Source organism: Pagrus major, chromosome 11 (genome assembly GCF_040436345.1).
Source record: "Pagrus major chromosome 11, Pma_NU_1.0".
Classification (NCBI taxonomy): Eukaryota; Metazoa; Chordata; class Actinopteri; order Spariformes; family Sparidae; genus Pagrus; species Pagrus major.
Window position 1 is genome coordinate 19,557,947 of NC_133225.1, and position 16,477 is coordinate 19,574,423.

The following is a 16,477-nucleotide window of genomic DNA, read 5'->3' on the forward strand; positions in this document are numbered from 1 at the left end:
TGCAAACTTCTGTTAACTCAGTAGCAAACAAGTGTTCCAACAGATTCATGTGACAAGTTCACAAATGATCTGGGATTGCACAAATTGCTCTAACCCTGCATAATGCAAAGAAAACAACACACCAATCCAACTCAGAATGCAGCAAAATCCTAAACAAACACACAAATCTCCTAAAGCTGCAGATGCCAATATATTCTTGGAAACTATGAAATACTGATCTAATTTGATTGTTTGCTGGTGTCTTTATTGTTTTGTTAATTGTGTATTGCTCTCTGTAGCACATTCTCATAGTAGTACATTATGTTCCAAGGCTTTTCTGATTTTTGACACTGTGGGAGTGAAGGGCCACTCCTCCATTACATCCTCACACACTACAATCAAATAGATTACATTAGAAACATTAGATACACAGACACACACTTTTTAAAAGTATATTTTACATTAATTTGTCTTTTTAAAAATAATTAAAATAACTAATTTTATTTTTAAATCACTGAGTTTGACATGTTATAGCACTGACCAGGCAGCTACATTTATTTCACTCCTGACACTTCGTACTCACATTTTATTATGAGTATGATTCAATTCAGTCGAGTGTTTACTCGTGCATTATTTTCCTTTCTCTGACTCTTGCCAGATCAATTGTTTAAGCAGTGCGTATCACCTGTCTTTACACTCTTAGATAAATCTAGTGTAATACTGCCCTCTTATGGTGATCTTAAGCTCCTACTTCTAATGGAGGCTACATTAACTTTGATAAAAGAAATTAAAAAATAGACCCTGTATGTTCATAAAATAATTTTATTTAGAGGACAAAGATCTTCATTAACTTATTTTTTTAATAACAGTGTTCTAAGGACCTTATTTTCCCCTGAGAACAGCTTGTTTCTTCAGTTATTGGAAAAAAATAATATTTCTGAGTTTGTATTATTACCTCATTAATATGGTAAATATTTTGAGTTTTAGTTCCTTCTCCAACACTACACAGTGCCCCTTTAACAAACAAACAAATGATTTATAGCCTAAAAAGGTTTATATACATCAGTTGCAACTTTATAATTACCATCCAAATATCGTTTATAGGTGAACTACACAGTATTTATTAACCATTTGAAAAGTATTATAAACATTGTTACTTTACAATAAACAATTACTCTTTAAATGCTAAATAAAGCATTTCAGTATTTGTTATTAGACTTGTTGCATTAGGAGAAACTGTAAACTTTGTAAAACACTGTCTATAACACATTTTTCATTATTTGGGACTTCTTGTGAATACTTGGTAATATGAAGGTATTTCTTTCTTTGTGTAAAAAATGTTGTATCCGGTTTGTTCCAGTGATTCTTCTGTATATTTGCATAGAGAGCGGAGAAGGCTAAGCCTAAAGGTGTCCACGTACTTTTCATGTTGTTTGACAAGTGTGTCATGTTTAACAAAGTGAGAGCAATATATTTATTTTGCCTTAAAGCATAGACAAGAAAAATAAGATATTTAGAGAGGAGTAATCTGGTTTGACCGGCTTTTCCACAGACAAATAGTAGAAAGCTGAAGATAACAACTTGTGACTTTCACATTCTGTGGACCTCCTCCACATTACCTGCTGAAAGACGAAGGGTAAGTGCACTTTTTTTGTTATATGAATAGAAAATAACATCCATATACTCATGTGTCCTGCTTTATATCTGTGTTTGTATGACACGTAACTTTTTCAAAGATATTGAAAGATGATTTTTTTATGATCTGTTAGAGAGAATATTGATCAGTCTTTGGGACCCTAATGCTTTAAACAATCTAAAGTATAAAATATAACACCATCCAATCACCTGTTGTATTTATCATATATTGCAATAAATAAGATCCACAGTGTCTTATAAATATAAATACATGATTTTTTTGGTAATCTTACAATTAATGACATCTAAATTGGATTTAGCTGCATTCATGTGTATGTGTGTATTATGGGCGTGTGTGTGAAAAAAAGAGAAAACATTACATTTTCCCTGCAAACTGTCTGGCTAGTTTTTATAATTAAGGTCTGTGTGGTTGTGTTTGCGGGGCACAAACCTGCAAGACCTGTATGCCAAGCAGAAACTCTGTGATGACATTTAATGTATGAATGAATGCACATTGTAGAAGCTGGACTTTTTACCTGATAAATATATCCTGGCAGAGAGAGCTCACAGCAACTTAACAAGACATCAATATCAATTTGACTACACACGTGCAGCAGTTAGAAAATGTGTATGTGGCCTACAGTGTGTACCCTGTGAACAAAAAAACAAGAGAATCAGAATCACACAATACCAAACAACAATAGTTTGAAAATAAAAAAATAATCACATAATTGCAAAAGTATTTAATTTGATTCCTGATGAACCAGGTTTTTGTAATTCACACTTTGGCAGTTTAAATCACTTTAGATTTACTGTAGCTTATTATGATGCTTTTGAATTCCTTTTCCTCTGATGCATGTTGTTTTCATTCAGCAATCATGGCACAGAAGCATGCCAAGCCCAACTTCAGTCAGTCTCAGGTGGAGGACGTGGTGAAGAGACTCTTCAGGCTTACGCCATCAGAAATCCGCTTGCTGCCGAGCTACGATGACCAGAACTTCTATGTTGCGGCCGTTGAGGGTGGCGAGTACGTCCTGAAGATAATGAACTCAAAGTACAGTAAGAACCAGACCCTGGCCGAGGTGCAGACGATTGCCATGTCCTTCCTGCAGCAGAATGGACTTCCTGCCCAAACAGCTCTGCCCACTACCTCCGGACAGCTCATGAGTCTGGAAGAAGTAGGTATGAGACCCGTCAGTTTGACTTGAAAAGATAGATGGAGACGTCAAACAGCATTTTCAGAAAATCGCTTCCATATAGGCAAGAGCATCTTGTACCCTTTGTTTCTCAGCAGCCCTGCGGTCAGTGTTTGTCAGTCAGGTATATGTTCAAAATATTCTGTCTTGACTGACGTTACATAATAATGCAGGACTTATGAAACACTGCTCAGGTGAAGCAGCTGGAGACTTGAGTGAAGGAGGATTTTGTGTTAAAAGGCTCGCCTGGAGAAAGATAGTTGACTGCTCAGTCTCATTGCCAGGTGAATAAATAGTAACACGTTGGGTAGTGACAACCTTCTCCGTTAAATAAATACTCACACTTTTCAGTTATCGTTAGTGTGCCCTTGAGCAAAGGCCACAAACAAACAGGCTATGCTTTGTGAGGGGTTCAGAGAGAGGTAAATGGCTGCAATACTAACCCTGTATTTACCTTTGACAGACTGTGGCTATGGCTGTCAGAAGTACCTGGTGCGGCTGCTGACTTATTTGCCTGGAATCACCATTTCCAAGGCTCCTTTAACACCACAGTTATTGTATGAAACCGGCAAGACAGCAGCCAGAATGGACCAAATCCTACAAGAGGTAAGACAGTAAGAAGCCTGTGAGATTTATAAATCATTTACTTGGTTTTGTAATATTAGTGTAACCCAGGTCCCATGTAGTTAAAAATAAAGCTAGAGTGGTTAATACTATGAGACTGGGCCTGGGCTCGTTGTAGGAAAATACAACTTTTTTTAATGTTACTTCTAGAATGTGTACCTTTAATAATGTTTTCTACTTTAATAATAATGACCACCACAACTGTACTTTAAATGCAAAAATATTCCTTTCACAGGTATTTATTGACAGGGATAGATAAAATAAAATTCAAATGTAGGCTATTATAAGAAAAATAAATAAAAGCACAATTCACAGTATGAATAAAGAGATTTTTTCAAATAGACTTCAGTTTCTTTCTTTTGATTTCACACTTTCCTTTAACTTAAAATAAACCCTTTTGTTAGATACCTTCAAAATAAAATACCTTAAGTACCCTTTTAAATACTTTTGTTACAAACAAAACCCTTTACTTTTCAAAAGAAAACCTTTTGTTTTTATACTTGACAATAAATATTAGCCTAATCCCTTTTTCAGAATTTTTAAGTTACCTTCAAACAGTACTCTTTAATTCACGAAAACACAAAACTCAGACATGTACCTGTGGGCCCACACACATTCATATGAAACACTGAAATGAGATTTAACCCGTTGCAGGCCTGTTTATTGAAGCTTGTGTGCGGTGGGGCCTAAAAACTGTAATGGCCGCTTCACTCAAAGCTGAGCACAAAATAAAAAGCACGTGCATGTGTATGTTAGTACTCACGAATCCAAGGTTAGTTAGTAGGGGTAGAAGGGGAATGGGGAATGAAAGTCTCACGATGATAATGGCAATGGCGGTGGCAATGATGATCCAAACACACGGCGAACTCATGGCGAATTAGCATTAGCTTTGCTTTAGCTTCAGAAATATCACAATGCAAAAGCTACGATATCCAGGCACATTAGCACCAAATGCTACCGCTAGCTAGCACGTCGCTAACCTCGTTACACATTCAGTCTCAGTTCACTATAACAGTTAGATATAGCACAAATACAGGCATACACATTATATTCACCTCTTGCAGGTCACACAGAAGTTTATATCAGGACCACGAGTAGTCGACCTCCACGATAAAACTTAATGCTTCCCACACAACACGATGCCTCCTCTCTTTAGCTCTCTGGTCGATAGCTTCTGGTTCTTTCCTCATGCGTGCTCACTACTTCCCACACTAACCTGCGGCACTAGTCCCGCCCCTTACACAGTGACTTTACTCTGATTGGCTCGTGAGTTTTAACCACCAAAGGTAAAACAGGAATGAAATGATTGACAGGTGACAAATAACAGGTTAGGTTACACATATAAACACGGCTTCTTCCTCTCTCTTTTTATCTCGAACCACAGTTATTTTACAGATTTAATGAACTTAAAGACCGTTATATGAATTTATCTTTAAACTGTAAATAGTCTTATTTATTAAACTGTACATATTATATTTATGCTTTTAACCAGCACACATTTGAACAGTTTTTTTTACTATTATGAACTCTATTTATTTATGAACTTTTTTTAATAAAGCATATTATTATACTGTTAATTATTTTTTATGCTCTGTAACTTATATGATTTTTGTACAGGGCTACACCCTCCCTCTTCTGAATGTGTAGATGTCCTCATCACACCTTTTGTCTCTCTTCAACTTGGAAGGGTGATTCCTTTTCTCCTCCTCCATGTACCTTTTGGATGTTTTGGACTTTTTCCTTGGTTCTTTGTCTGGTGTGTTCAACTTGAGTTGGATGACCATGCCATGGTGCATGATGGTAACTGGTTCACAAGATGGATGACCAGGTTTCTCATAAGTGAATCTCATGGATGGCTTTGGTTTTCTCAGTGATTTCCGGACTGTAGAAGACCTTTCACTTTCACTTCTTGTGCTTTTAGCAGCTTTGTCATGTCTGGTTCTGTTTGACGGAGGTGAGCTTTCTCCCTCTTCTGAATCTTGCAAATCTTCTCCCGCAGATTCAGTATTTGTCTCTTGGGCATCAGCATCTGACAGAGGAGGTGCAGCACCTTCAGGCGGTTCCTCATTCTCTGTAGCTTCACAGATTTCCTCTTCAGATTTTTCATCCTCTTCAGAGCTTTCACTTTCCTCCGAACTCTGACTCTCTTCATTCTCCACAGATCTTTGATTTACCATGTCCAATTGTCTCCTGACTTCATCCACATCAAAATCTGGAGGATTGTGGACAGTTTCAAACTCTGAGTCTGATGACTCCATGTCACTTTCTTCAGACTTGATTGGTTGACGTTTCCGGGTAAGTTGAGCTCGTGTTACAGGTCTCCGAACAGAGTTTGTGTCGTCTGATGGGTTTGACATCCTGACCATGTAACCGATGGGCAACAGGTGGTCTCGATGGAGAGTTTTCACAACACCTGTGCCATGCTCTGGTTTGACCTTGTAAACTGGCAGATTAGGCAACTTTTCCACGACAACATATGGTGTCGATTTCCATCGATCTTGGAGCTTATGCTTGCCTTTGAGACCCACATTTTGAATGAGAATTCTGTCTCCTTTCTCCAAAGGTAAGTCTCTCACACGGTGGTCATAACGTGCTTTGTTTTTCAGATGACTCTTTGTAGCAGCGTCAGATGCCAACTGGTAAGCTTTTTGCAACTCTTTCCTCATCCTGGTAACGTACTGTTGGTAGGAGGTTTCACTTTCACCATTTGGCGAGATTCCAAAACAGATGTCAATGGGTAACCTTGCGTCTCTTCCAAACATGAGTTGATACGGTGAGTATCCCGTGGAATCGTTTTTTGTGCAATTGTATGCATGTACCAGGTAGGTGATATGTTGACTCCAAGATTGTTTCTTTACACTGTCCAGGGTACCAAGCATTGCTAAGAGTGTTCGATTGAACCTTTCTGGTTGTGCGTCCCCTTGAGGGTGGTAGGGGGATGTTCTTGACTTCCGGACCCCAAGCATGGACAAAAGTTCTTTGATCAGGCGACTTTCGAAATCTCGGCCTTGATCCGAGTGTATCCGTGCAGGTAGGCCGTAGTGCACAAAATACTTCTCCCACAACACTCTTGCAACGGTGATAGCCTTTTGATCTTTTGTAGCAAATGCTTGTGCATAACGTGTATAATGGTCTGTCACTACTAACACATTAGCGACACCTTTAGAGTCAGGCTCTATCTGCAAAAAGTCAATACACACTAAATCTAAAGGGCCATTACTTGTTATTTGGTTCAAGGGCGAGGCATGCTGAGGGAGTGTCTTCCTGGAGATACATCTACCACAGGTTCGAATGTACTGCTCGACCTCAGCTGTCATCCGCGGCCAATAAAATCTGTCTTTAATCAGTTCGGTGGTGCGTTCCATTCCCATGTGTCCGCACTCATCGTGTAGAGATCTCAGCACCATTGGGCGGTATCTTGCTGGTAAGACCAGTTGTTTGATCTGTTTTCCACACATTTTTTCTTTTACTCTGTAGAGTAATCCATCCTTTAACTCCAACTTGCGACTTTCACGTAGGAGCAACACAGTCTCAGGTGAGTCATTTTTTGAACGAGTCAGTCCTTTATTTTTCTCCAGTGCTTTCTTTAATGGTCCAATTGTTGGGTCCAGGTCTTGTGATGTCTGGATATCTTTTGGACTTAGCTGGTCCAGCACGTTCATGCTAAGGTTCACTGGAAACACGTAGGCTTCTGGTACAGCGGCAGCAGGAGCTCCCAACTGATCCACCAATCTGTCGGGCTCCTCAGCCTCGTCACTGATGCAGGCTCTTTTGCAGAGGGCTTTGATGCCAGCAGGTGGGACACTAGTCCACTCTTTAGCTTCCTCTGGAGTGTACTGTCGAGACAACAAGTCAGCATCGATGTTGTGCCTCCCAGGACGATATTGGATGGTGAAATCGTAGGTGGCAAGGGCGGCGAGCCAACGATGTCCGACTGCACTGAGTTTGGCAGAGGTCAACACATATGTTAATGGGTTGTTGTCAGTTCTTACAGTAAACTTAGCTCCATACAAGTAATCGTGAAACTTGTCCACGACAGCCCATTTTAATGCCAGAAATTCCAATTGATGGACTGGATAGTTGTGTTCTGAGTCTTTAAGCTTCCGACTGGCGAAGGCTACTGGTCTGAGGCCCTCAGGATATTCCTGGTTCAAGACAGCGCCTAGGCCGTTCATACTGGCGTCTACGTGTAAGATGTACGTCTTCGTGGGGTCAGCGAATGCTAACACTGGGGCATTGATCAAACAGTCACGGATACGCTCAAAAGCGTCCTGGCAGGCCTGAGTCCACCGTTCTCCGAAAGGCTCTGATGGCTTGAAATAGACTTTGCTTGGGTCGACACTTTTTTTGAACTTGGGGTCTTTCCAAGTGGGGGCGTAACCCTTGGTGAGCTCGGAGAGAGGACGGACAATGGCAGAGTAATTTGCAATAAATCTTCTATAATAACTGCAGAATCCGAGGAAGGACCTAAGCGGTTTCAGGTGAGTGGGCTCTTTCCAATGCTTGACTACTTCCACTTTGTCTGGATCAGTAGCTATTCCATTAGCGGAAACAATGTGACCCACATACTTAACCTCGGGCTGGCAGAATTGACATTTATCAATAGAAACCTTCAATCCGACCTCCTCCAGTCGATCCAGTACTTTGAAAAGGCGTTGCTCATGCTCTTCAAGTGTCTTGCCGAAAATGATGATATCATCCAAGTACACGAGAGCTTCCAGGAGATGCATATCGCCAACAGCTTTTTCCATTAAGCGCTGAAACGTTGCCGGCGCTCCTGTGATTCCTTGTGGCATGCGCTCAAATTGATAGAAACCGAGAGGGCAAATGAACGCTGTCTTCTCTTTGTCCTCCGGAGCCATCTCTATCTGGTAGTAGCCACTGCGCAAATCTAGGACTGAGAACCATTGGCTGCCTGATAGAGAATCCAAGGCGTCGTCGATGCGTGGCATTGTGTACTGGTCTGGTGTGGTGCGGGTGTTAAGAGTTCTGTAATCGATACAGATTCTGATACTCCCGTTCTTTTTGCGGACTACGACGATCGGTGAGGCGTAGGGGCTACGGGACTCAGTGATAATGCCAGCGGCCAGTAGTTGTTGTATGTGCCGTCGCACATCGTCAATGTCTGCAGGGGCTAGTCTCCTTGACCTTTCCCTGAAGGGTCTGTTGTCATGCAGGCGTATGTGGTGTTCAACACCCTTGGCGCGACCAACATCCCACTCCTGAAGTGAGAAAACATTCCGCCTCTCAGCCAACTTCTGCTGAAGCCGACTCTTCCACTCTTCGGGGATGGGGGAGTCTCCGAAATTGAAGAGACTTGGGTCTATGGTTTCAGCTGTGAGGTCGGAAGGCTGGACTGGGGTAACTGTGTCCACAGCATACATCTCAGCAACAACGGTCCCAACTGGGATGGAGGTTGTCTTTTTGGACTCATTCTGAATGAGAACAGTAAAACTGTTGTTGTCTATGTCGGCGTCTGAGAGCACACCAGGCTGTACCAGCAGACCGGCGGGGAGTAACTGGGCAGTGGGTGCATCAATCAGTACAATGTCTTTGGACGGGGCACTCTGTCTTTCCACTTTGCAAGTTGCATAGTACTTTGCACCTGGAGCAATGGAGAGTGAACCAGGTCCTTTCCACTTTATCTGTCCCAAAACTTCATTCTTTGTTAACTGCTCTTGTGCTTTAACAGGGGCGTAAACAGACTGAATTCTCATTGAGTGCACAGTGTTCTTGTCACTTTTTGTCTTCACCAGTTCCCATAGGCGGCGGAACAGAGATGTGTTGGTTCCAACCAGCACAGGGGTTTGTTGTTGGTTTCTTGGCTCAGGACAAATTAAGGCGAGCACTTCTACACGTCCTGACACACCAGTGATCTCCTCGGCAAACTCCATCTCAACCACAACGTATCCTTTGTAAGGATACTCGGCGTCAGCGAGGCCCCAGAGTCCAAGGCCAGAGAGGGGTTTTATCAGGACATCAGGTAAGTGTTTGTTGTACCAGCTTTCGAAGATGATAGTCACATTAGACCCACTGTCGATGAGAGCATCGCAGACCACATCATTAACTTTGATGGTGTGAATAAATGATGGACCTACAAGACCTTCAGGTAAGTCAGTGTTGTTCTCTGGGACTTCAACCTTATTGGTTCTAGCTACACACTGCTCTTCAGCTGTAGGTTTTGGGCTCTCTTTGCTGGGGGGAGGGGAAACTCGCACCAAGCATATGAGCTTTCTGATGACTTTTTGAAGATTCTCAGGGGCAGTACATCTGGGGGCTATGTGGCCATTTTCCCCACACCGATAACAGAAAAACTCACCATTGTCTTGTCGGGGAGAGAAGACTCTGGACTGAGCGGGCTTGTGACCTGGAGCTGCTTTGTATCGGTGGGGCTGGGGTGTGTGTTCTCGTGGGGGGTCTGATATGTATTTTACTGTCATTACACTCATTTTACTTTCCAGGGCTTTCACTTGTTCTCTCAGTGATTGCAGTTCACTCTGTGACTCATTTTTCGGTTTTTGTTTCTCTTTAGGACCTTTAAAGGGCTCATCAGATGGTGACTGAGGTTGTAGGTTGCTTCTCTGCTCTAACTGCGCTCTCAATTCTTGAATCTGAGCTTGCAGTTCACTCCTAGAGACTGATTCAGGTTCTTTCTCTTTTTCAGCTTGGACGGTGCGTACACGCTGAGGACGCAGGTGTGACACTTGGCTTTGTCTAGCTGACTGGCGACCTTCCTCTTCCATTACTTCTCTTAACAGGTTCAAAAATGTAGGGGGATTACTACTTCGCTCCCTAATTTTCAACTGAAGCAACATGAGTTCAGAGGTGGACCCTCTAAGAAGCTGCTCTAAACGAGCGCTGTTGGCAGCGCTAACAGGTAAACCACCTCCCTGTACTACTTTGACAAGGGATCTCTCTACTCTTCGTAGGAACTCAGACAGACGCTCACCAGGCTGTTGGTGGAGGGCTCTAAACGACAGATATAGTTCTTCTGGGGACTCTACTGTACCAAAAATGCTCTCTATAGCCTGTACGTACTCACGTGGGCTAGCATCAGGTTGAGTCAGGCGGACAGCTTGAATGATTTCAAAGGCGGGCCCTTTGAGACTTTCCAGTATCCGACGTCGTTTCTCTTTGTCTGAACACTCACCTTCCTCCACTAAGAGTGTTGCTTGCTCCAACCAGTTGTCTAAGGTCTCTTCTCCAGCGGGGGTGGGACTGATCCCGGAGAATGTCCGCAGACGTCTGTATGGTTGACTGTCAGGTTGCTTGTTTGTTCTGCTCATAACATCACCGACTGCACGGATGATGTCTTCAGAGTTGCTGTTACTCTCTTTGGTCTCAGTAGGAGGGGAACATAGACCTTGGATGTCCTCTAAGGTTCTCCCTTCACTCTGCAAAAAGGTAAGCAACTTCTCTTCAAAGTTATCAGACTGAGGCTCTGTGTAGTAGACAGTTTTCCAACCACTTCCTTCACTTACAGGCATTATCTCAGGTGGGATTTTAGAGGGGTCGATCTCTTCACGACACTCACATAACACCATCAGCGATTGTTGTTGAGGGTGAAACATTTTGCCTCTAACTGTAACTTTTCCCAAGGCTTTGATGGTCTCTGCTGTGTCTTCAATGTCTCCTCTTGAAACACTTTCAGGCACTCCATATAACAGGAGGGCATGCTTTAAGTCTACTGATTCTCCTATGCACCAGTTAATTAGCTCACGTTGTGATGGACTGCTTGTTTGGACTGCCATTGTTGTACTTTACTTTAGTTACTGTTAGCACGTTACTTTTACACTAATGCTCTAAAGTTGTGGGGTCAAGTTACTTTTGCTTGTCTAATTTATTTTACTTTAATAAATCTCAGTTTATGTTAAATAATCCCAGCGGTGCCTCCATTTTATGTAACCCAGGTCCCATGTAGTTAAAAATAAAGCTAGAGTGGTTAATACTATGAGACTGGGCCTGGGCTCGTTGTAGGAAAATACAACTTTTTTTAATGTTACTTCTAGAATGTGTACCTTTAATAATGTTTTCTACTTTAATAATAATGACCACCACAACTGTACTTTAAATGCAAAAATATTCCTTTCACAGGTATTTATTGACAGGGATAGATAAAATAAAATTCAAATGTAGGCTATTATAAGAAAAATAAATAAAAGCACAATTCACAGTATGAATAAAGAGATTTTTTCAAATAGACTTCAGTTTCTTTCTTTTGATTTCACACTTTCCTTTAACTTAAAATAAACCCTTTTGTTAGATACCTTCAAAATAAAATACCTTAAGTACCCTTTTAAATACTTTTGTTACAAACAAAACCCTTTACTTTTCAAAAGAAAACCTTTTGTTTTTATACTTGACAATAAATATTAGCCTAATCCCTTTTTCAGAATTTTTAAGTTACCTTCAAACAGTACTCTTTAATTCACGAAAACACAAAACTCAGACATGTACCTGTGGGCCCACACACATTCATATGAAACACTGAAATGAGATTTAACCCGTTGCAGGCCTGTTTATTGAAGCTTGTGTGCGGTGGGGCCTAAAAACTGTAATGGCCGCTTCACTCAAAGCTGAGCACAAAATAAAAAGCACGTGCATGTGTATGTTAGTACTCACGAATCCAAGGTTAGTTAGTAGGGGTAGAAGGGGAATGGGGAATGAAAGTCTCACGATGATAATGGCAATGGCGGTGGCAATGATGATCCAAACACACACTCGCGGGCAATGGCGTAGCGAAGGAAACACACAGCAGCAGGACTTGGCACGACACAGCCGAACGCAGAACAGGGCAGAAGAACACACACAGCAGGGCCATCGGCTGGAAAACCCGTCTCTCTCTCCAAACGTCCGTCTCCTTAAAGCATATTATCCGAATTGAGCCACAACATCAAAAACTATCTCATGGCGAATTAGCATTAGCTTTGCTTTAGCTTCAGAAATATCACAATGCAAAAGCTACGATATCCAGGCACATTAGCACCAAATGCTACCGCTAGCTAGCACGTCGCTAACCTCGTTACACATTCAGTCTCAGTTCACTATAACAGTTAGATATAGCACAAATACAGGCATACACATTATATTCACCTCTTGCAGGTCACACAGAAGTTTATATCAGGACCACGAGTAGTCGACCTCCACGATAAAACTTAATGCTTCCCACACAACACGATGCCTCCTCTCTTTAGCTCTCTGGTCGATAGCTTCTGGTTCTTTCCTCATGCGTGCTCACTACTTCCCACACTAACCTGCGGCACTAGTCCCGCCCCTTACACAGTGACTTTACTCTGATTGGCTCGTGAGTTTTAACCACCAAAGGTAAAACAGGAATGAAATGATTGACAGGTGACAAATAACAGGTTAGGTTACACATATAAACACGGCTTCTTCCTCTCTCTTTTTATCTCGAACCACAGTTATTTTACAGATTTAATGAACTTAAAGACCGTTATATGAATTTATCTTTAAACTGTAAATAGTCTTATTTATTAAACTGTACATATTATATTTATGCTTTTAACCAGCACACATTTGAACAGTTTTTTTTACTATTATGAACTCTATTTATTTATGAACTTTTTTTAATAAAGCATATTATTATACTGTTAATTATTTTTTATGCTCTGTAACTTATATGATTTTTGTACAGGGCTACATTAGTACATCTGTACCAGATGACAAAGTGCTACACTATGTGAAATGTTCTTATCTTCAGACAAAACATCTCCAATGTTTTGTGAAATTGTCTTAAAAGAGACCTGTTTTTTTTTTTCCTTTCCTGCAGTGTTTTATTTATGTTCATATGCATGTAAAATATCTTGAAAGTGAAAAAGGTCAAAGTCTGCACCAACAGGAGCTCCTCTCTCCCACAGAAAAAATTCTGCTCCTGAAACAACTCAGTAGTCCCGCCTTTAATTCCGTGACTTTGTGACACATTTGTATAATTTATGCCTAGGCGCGTGTTAGGCACGAAGAAATGATTTAGCACAGCTGATCTGCTGTTGTTGGCACCACTGGGTCAAGTGTGTGTGATCTGACCAATCAGAGGAGACTGGGTATTTGGGAGTCAGGAGCTAAAACAGAGCGTTTCAGACAGAGGAGGAATGCAGTGCTGGACAGTATGGGAAAACTGACATTTTTTTGTGCACTAAAGCATGTAAATCTATTCTAGTAGTAACCTAAAATAAAATTATTAACCTGAAAATGAATAAATCTTCTTGAAGGAAAGATATTTACCACTACTGGGGCCAGATGCATAAAAGTCTATATCTATACTAGACAGATACATGGCTAAAAAAAACGTGTATGCACAAAGACAGAATTATGTATATGCATTATTACTTGTAGGCCTGATTCTTATTCATACATCTCCCACACATGTACCTGTAAACCATCATCGTGGTAATATCTCAATCATCATTGTTAAATGTCGGTCATAAATCTGTAGAGCTCAAACAGACTTGCCATCGCTTCATAGTTCAAGGTCAAGATCAATTACAGGGAAGTAATGGCTCCATTGAAAGATAAAATAAATAAAAAACGTGTTGCGGAGGTTAAAAGTTAATGAGATTAAAAATGAAATATATTGTTTTACACAGTGTCACAACTTTTTTGGAATTAAGGTTGTATAATAGAGAGCATACTCTTCATTAAACATGGAACTGGACTTCTGGCTAACAGCTGGTTACAAAAGCTCAGTTGGTAGAGCGTGCTCATCATTCACAGAGGCTGTGTCCACGCCCAGGATTTGAAGCCAGCCTGTGGCCCTTTACTGCCCGTCATCCCTCCTCTTTCTCATCCCACTTCCTGTCATCACTCTAAGCTGTCCTGTCTAATAGAGCCATTAAAACCTCCAACCTATGTCTCGTACTTCTCCTTCCGCTTATTTGTATTATTGTTTTTTTATTTTGTTTTTTTCAGCTAGAGCACCCTCATCTTAGTGTGCTGCAGAGAGAGAAGTACATATGGAGTCTGTCAAGTATTCCCCTCCTGGAAGAATACCTGAATGTGTTAGACGGAGATCCTCTTCAGGAGGTTGTGAAGGCTGTCTTTCATCAGTACAAGACCACTGTGGTCCCCAAACGCTCCAATTTCCGCAAGTGTAAGTGATATTTACTAGATTTATTAGATTTTCTTGTAGATTTTCGTTTTTGACACTGCCCTGTATTACATTCATACATATTTAAATACAGGTCAGTACAGACACCTACCTGGTTCCCATGAACAGCATTTTTTTCTTTCTTTTCTAAGGCATTAACCACGGTGACTTCAGTGATCTCAATATTCTTGTGCAACCCGATGAGACTGACGGCTACAGGATTTCTGGCATCCTTGACTTTGGAAACATGAACACTGGCTACTACATCCATGAGCTAGCCATCAACATCATGTACATGATGACGGAGCACCCTGAACCCGTAGAGGTGGGTGGACCTGTCCTGGCGGGCTGGGAAAGTATCATTCCTCTTAACGAGGCAGAGAAAGATTGTCTCTATGTGCTGGTGCTGTCCCGCTTCTGCCAGTCATTGCTGTTGTCCCGTTACACTGTGAAACTGCATCCAGAAAATGCAGAGTATCTGATGATTTCATCCAAGAGGGGCGTCCATACACTCCGCCATCTCTGGGAGCTTGGAAAGGAGAAGGTGGAGAAGGTATGGTTTCAGAGTGCTGCCCAGTTCAGTGACTGTAAGTGAGGAAGATGTGAGGAAAGCTATTCATAAATGTATCAGCACAACAGGGTGACCCATTTGTCAGGTATTATTTTAAGACCACGAGTTAACAACAATGTATTATGTTTTCAAAGACAAAATAATTCAGACATATTGAAGTAGGAATGCTGCAGTGTGTCTAATAGGAGATAAGTAAAACACTTAATACAAGAGTAAGTATTGATCTTCCATGGTAACCATAGACCATGTGCTGTAAAAGCTAAAATTAAAAAACTAACTAAAGCCCCGTTCACATATGAACTCCGGATAGTATTCTGAAAATCACATCAGGACATTCTCACACAGACACAGAAGATTGTCCGTGTCAGACGTCTTTGCACATGTAGGAAATACTTCTCGGACATTTGTGTATGTGCCAGTAGTATTCACATATACAGCTCCTCCGGGTATATGCACGTGTGAAAGGGGTTTAACAGTGAGAATGTAAGAAAGCATTGAGGCCAAAGTGCTGTGTAATGAGTAACTCAATAAGTGACTTAATAACTCATAATGAAGAGTCAGTTTCTGGCAAGCATGACTGAACATGATGAACATTTAAATAACTTAACCATGCTTAATAAGTTTTGCCCCTGTTATTTCATTACACAAATACACTTTGGTGCAGACTATATCTCTGTCCAGAATCCCCCTTGATTAACTTCAGAGAGCATTATATTTACTTCCTGCATGTTATTCTGTCAGAATACTGAGTGTTTAAATCCATGCTGTACGCCATAAAGTGCCTTCAAAATTTCCTATAAAAATATAAAAATGGATCCATGACATTTCCACTGCTTTCTGCTAACAATCCCACAATGCATAAGCAATCTGTTCTCAGAGGCTAATAAGGTCCCCAGAACACTGTTTGAAGACAGAAAGGTGGCGGGGTCCGCCAGAGTTTGATTCTTTTCATCTACCAATGTATACCATTTAATACCATTTCATACTGTTCCAATTATTTCAATAAATAATACAACACCTCAAAGAGTATGTTTCAGTTCTCTGATATGGTAACTGTACTATAGTGTATATACACTGATCAGCCACGACATTAAAACCACTGACAGGTGATGTGAATAACATCACAATGCGATGTTCTGCTGGGAAACGTTGGGTGCTGGCATTCATGTGAATGCCACTTGACAAGCACCACCCATCCAAACACTGTTGTGGACCAAGTACACCCCCTCATCACAACAACACTCCCCGATGGCAGTGGCCCCCCAGCAGGACAATGTGCCCTGACACACCACAAACACTGCTGAGGAACACAATAAAGGGCCCAAGGTGTTGACCGGGCCTTCAAATTCCCCAGATCCCAATCTGATC

At 41.2% G+C, this 16,477-nt stretch overlaps 1 protein-coding gene and 1 long non-coding RNA gene across 2 annotated transcripts; one reads left to right on the plus strand and one right to left on the minus strand.

Moving 5' to 3' along the window:
• Positions 1 to 1,954: 1,954 nt before the first annotated feature.
• Positions 1,955 to 16,040, plus strand: LOC141005335 (hydroxylysine kinase-like). Its single transcript, XM_073477168.1, has 4 exons — positions 1,955 to 2,796; positions 3,274 to 3,416; positions 14,361 to 14,541; positions 14,691 to 16,040. Exons 1-4 carry the CDS (start codon positions 2,439 to 2,441, stop codon positions 15,131 to 15,133), a joined length of 1,125 nt encoding a protein of 374 aa, XP_073333269.1. The 5' UTR covers positions 1,955 to 2,438; the 3' UTR covers positions 15,134 to 16,040.
• On the minus strand, positions 2,612 to 4,933 carry LOC141005336 (uncharacterized). Its single transcript, XR_012179849.1, has 3 exons — positions 4,490 to 4,933; positions 3,265 to 3,407; positions 2,612 to 2,783 (listed from the first exon to the last, which is right to left on the minus strand). It is a non-coding gene; the product is annotated as an uncharacterized lncRNA (long non-coding RNA).
• Positions 16,041 to 16,477: the final 437 nt, after the last annotated feature.

What these genes read in the sequence shown, in the direction of transcription:
- LOC141005335 (XM_073477168.1), top strand. Translation starts at nt 2,439, where the DNA reads ATGATGCTTTTGAATTCCTTTTCCTCTGATGCATGTTGTTTTCATTCA. An exon ending in TGGACCAAATCCTACAAGAG is followed by an intron (nt 3,417 to 14,360) that starts GTAAGACAGTAA and finishes TGTTTTTTTCAG; the next exon opens with CTAGAGCACCCTCATCTTAG. An exon ending in ACGCTCCAATTTCCGCAAGT is followed by an intron (nt 14,542 to 14,690) that starts GTAAGTGATATT and finishes TTCTTTTCTAAG; the next exon opens with GCATTAACCACGGTGACTTC.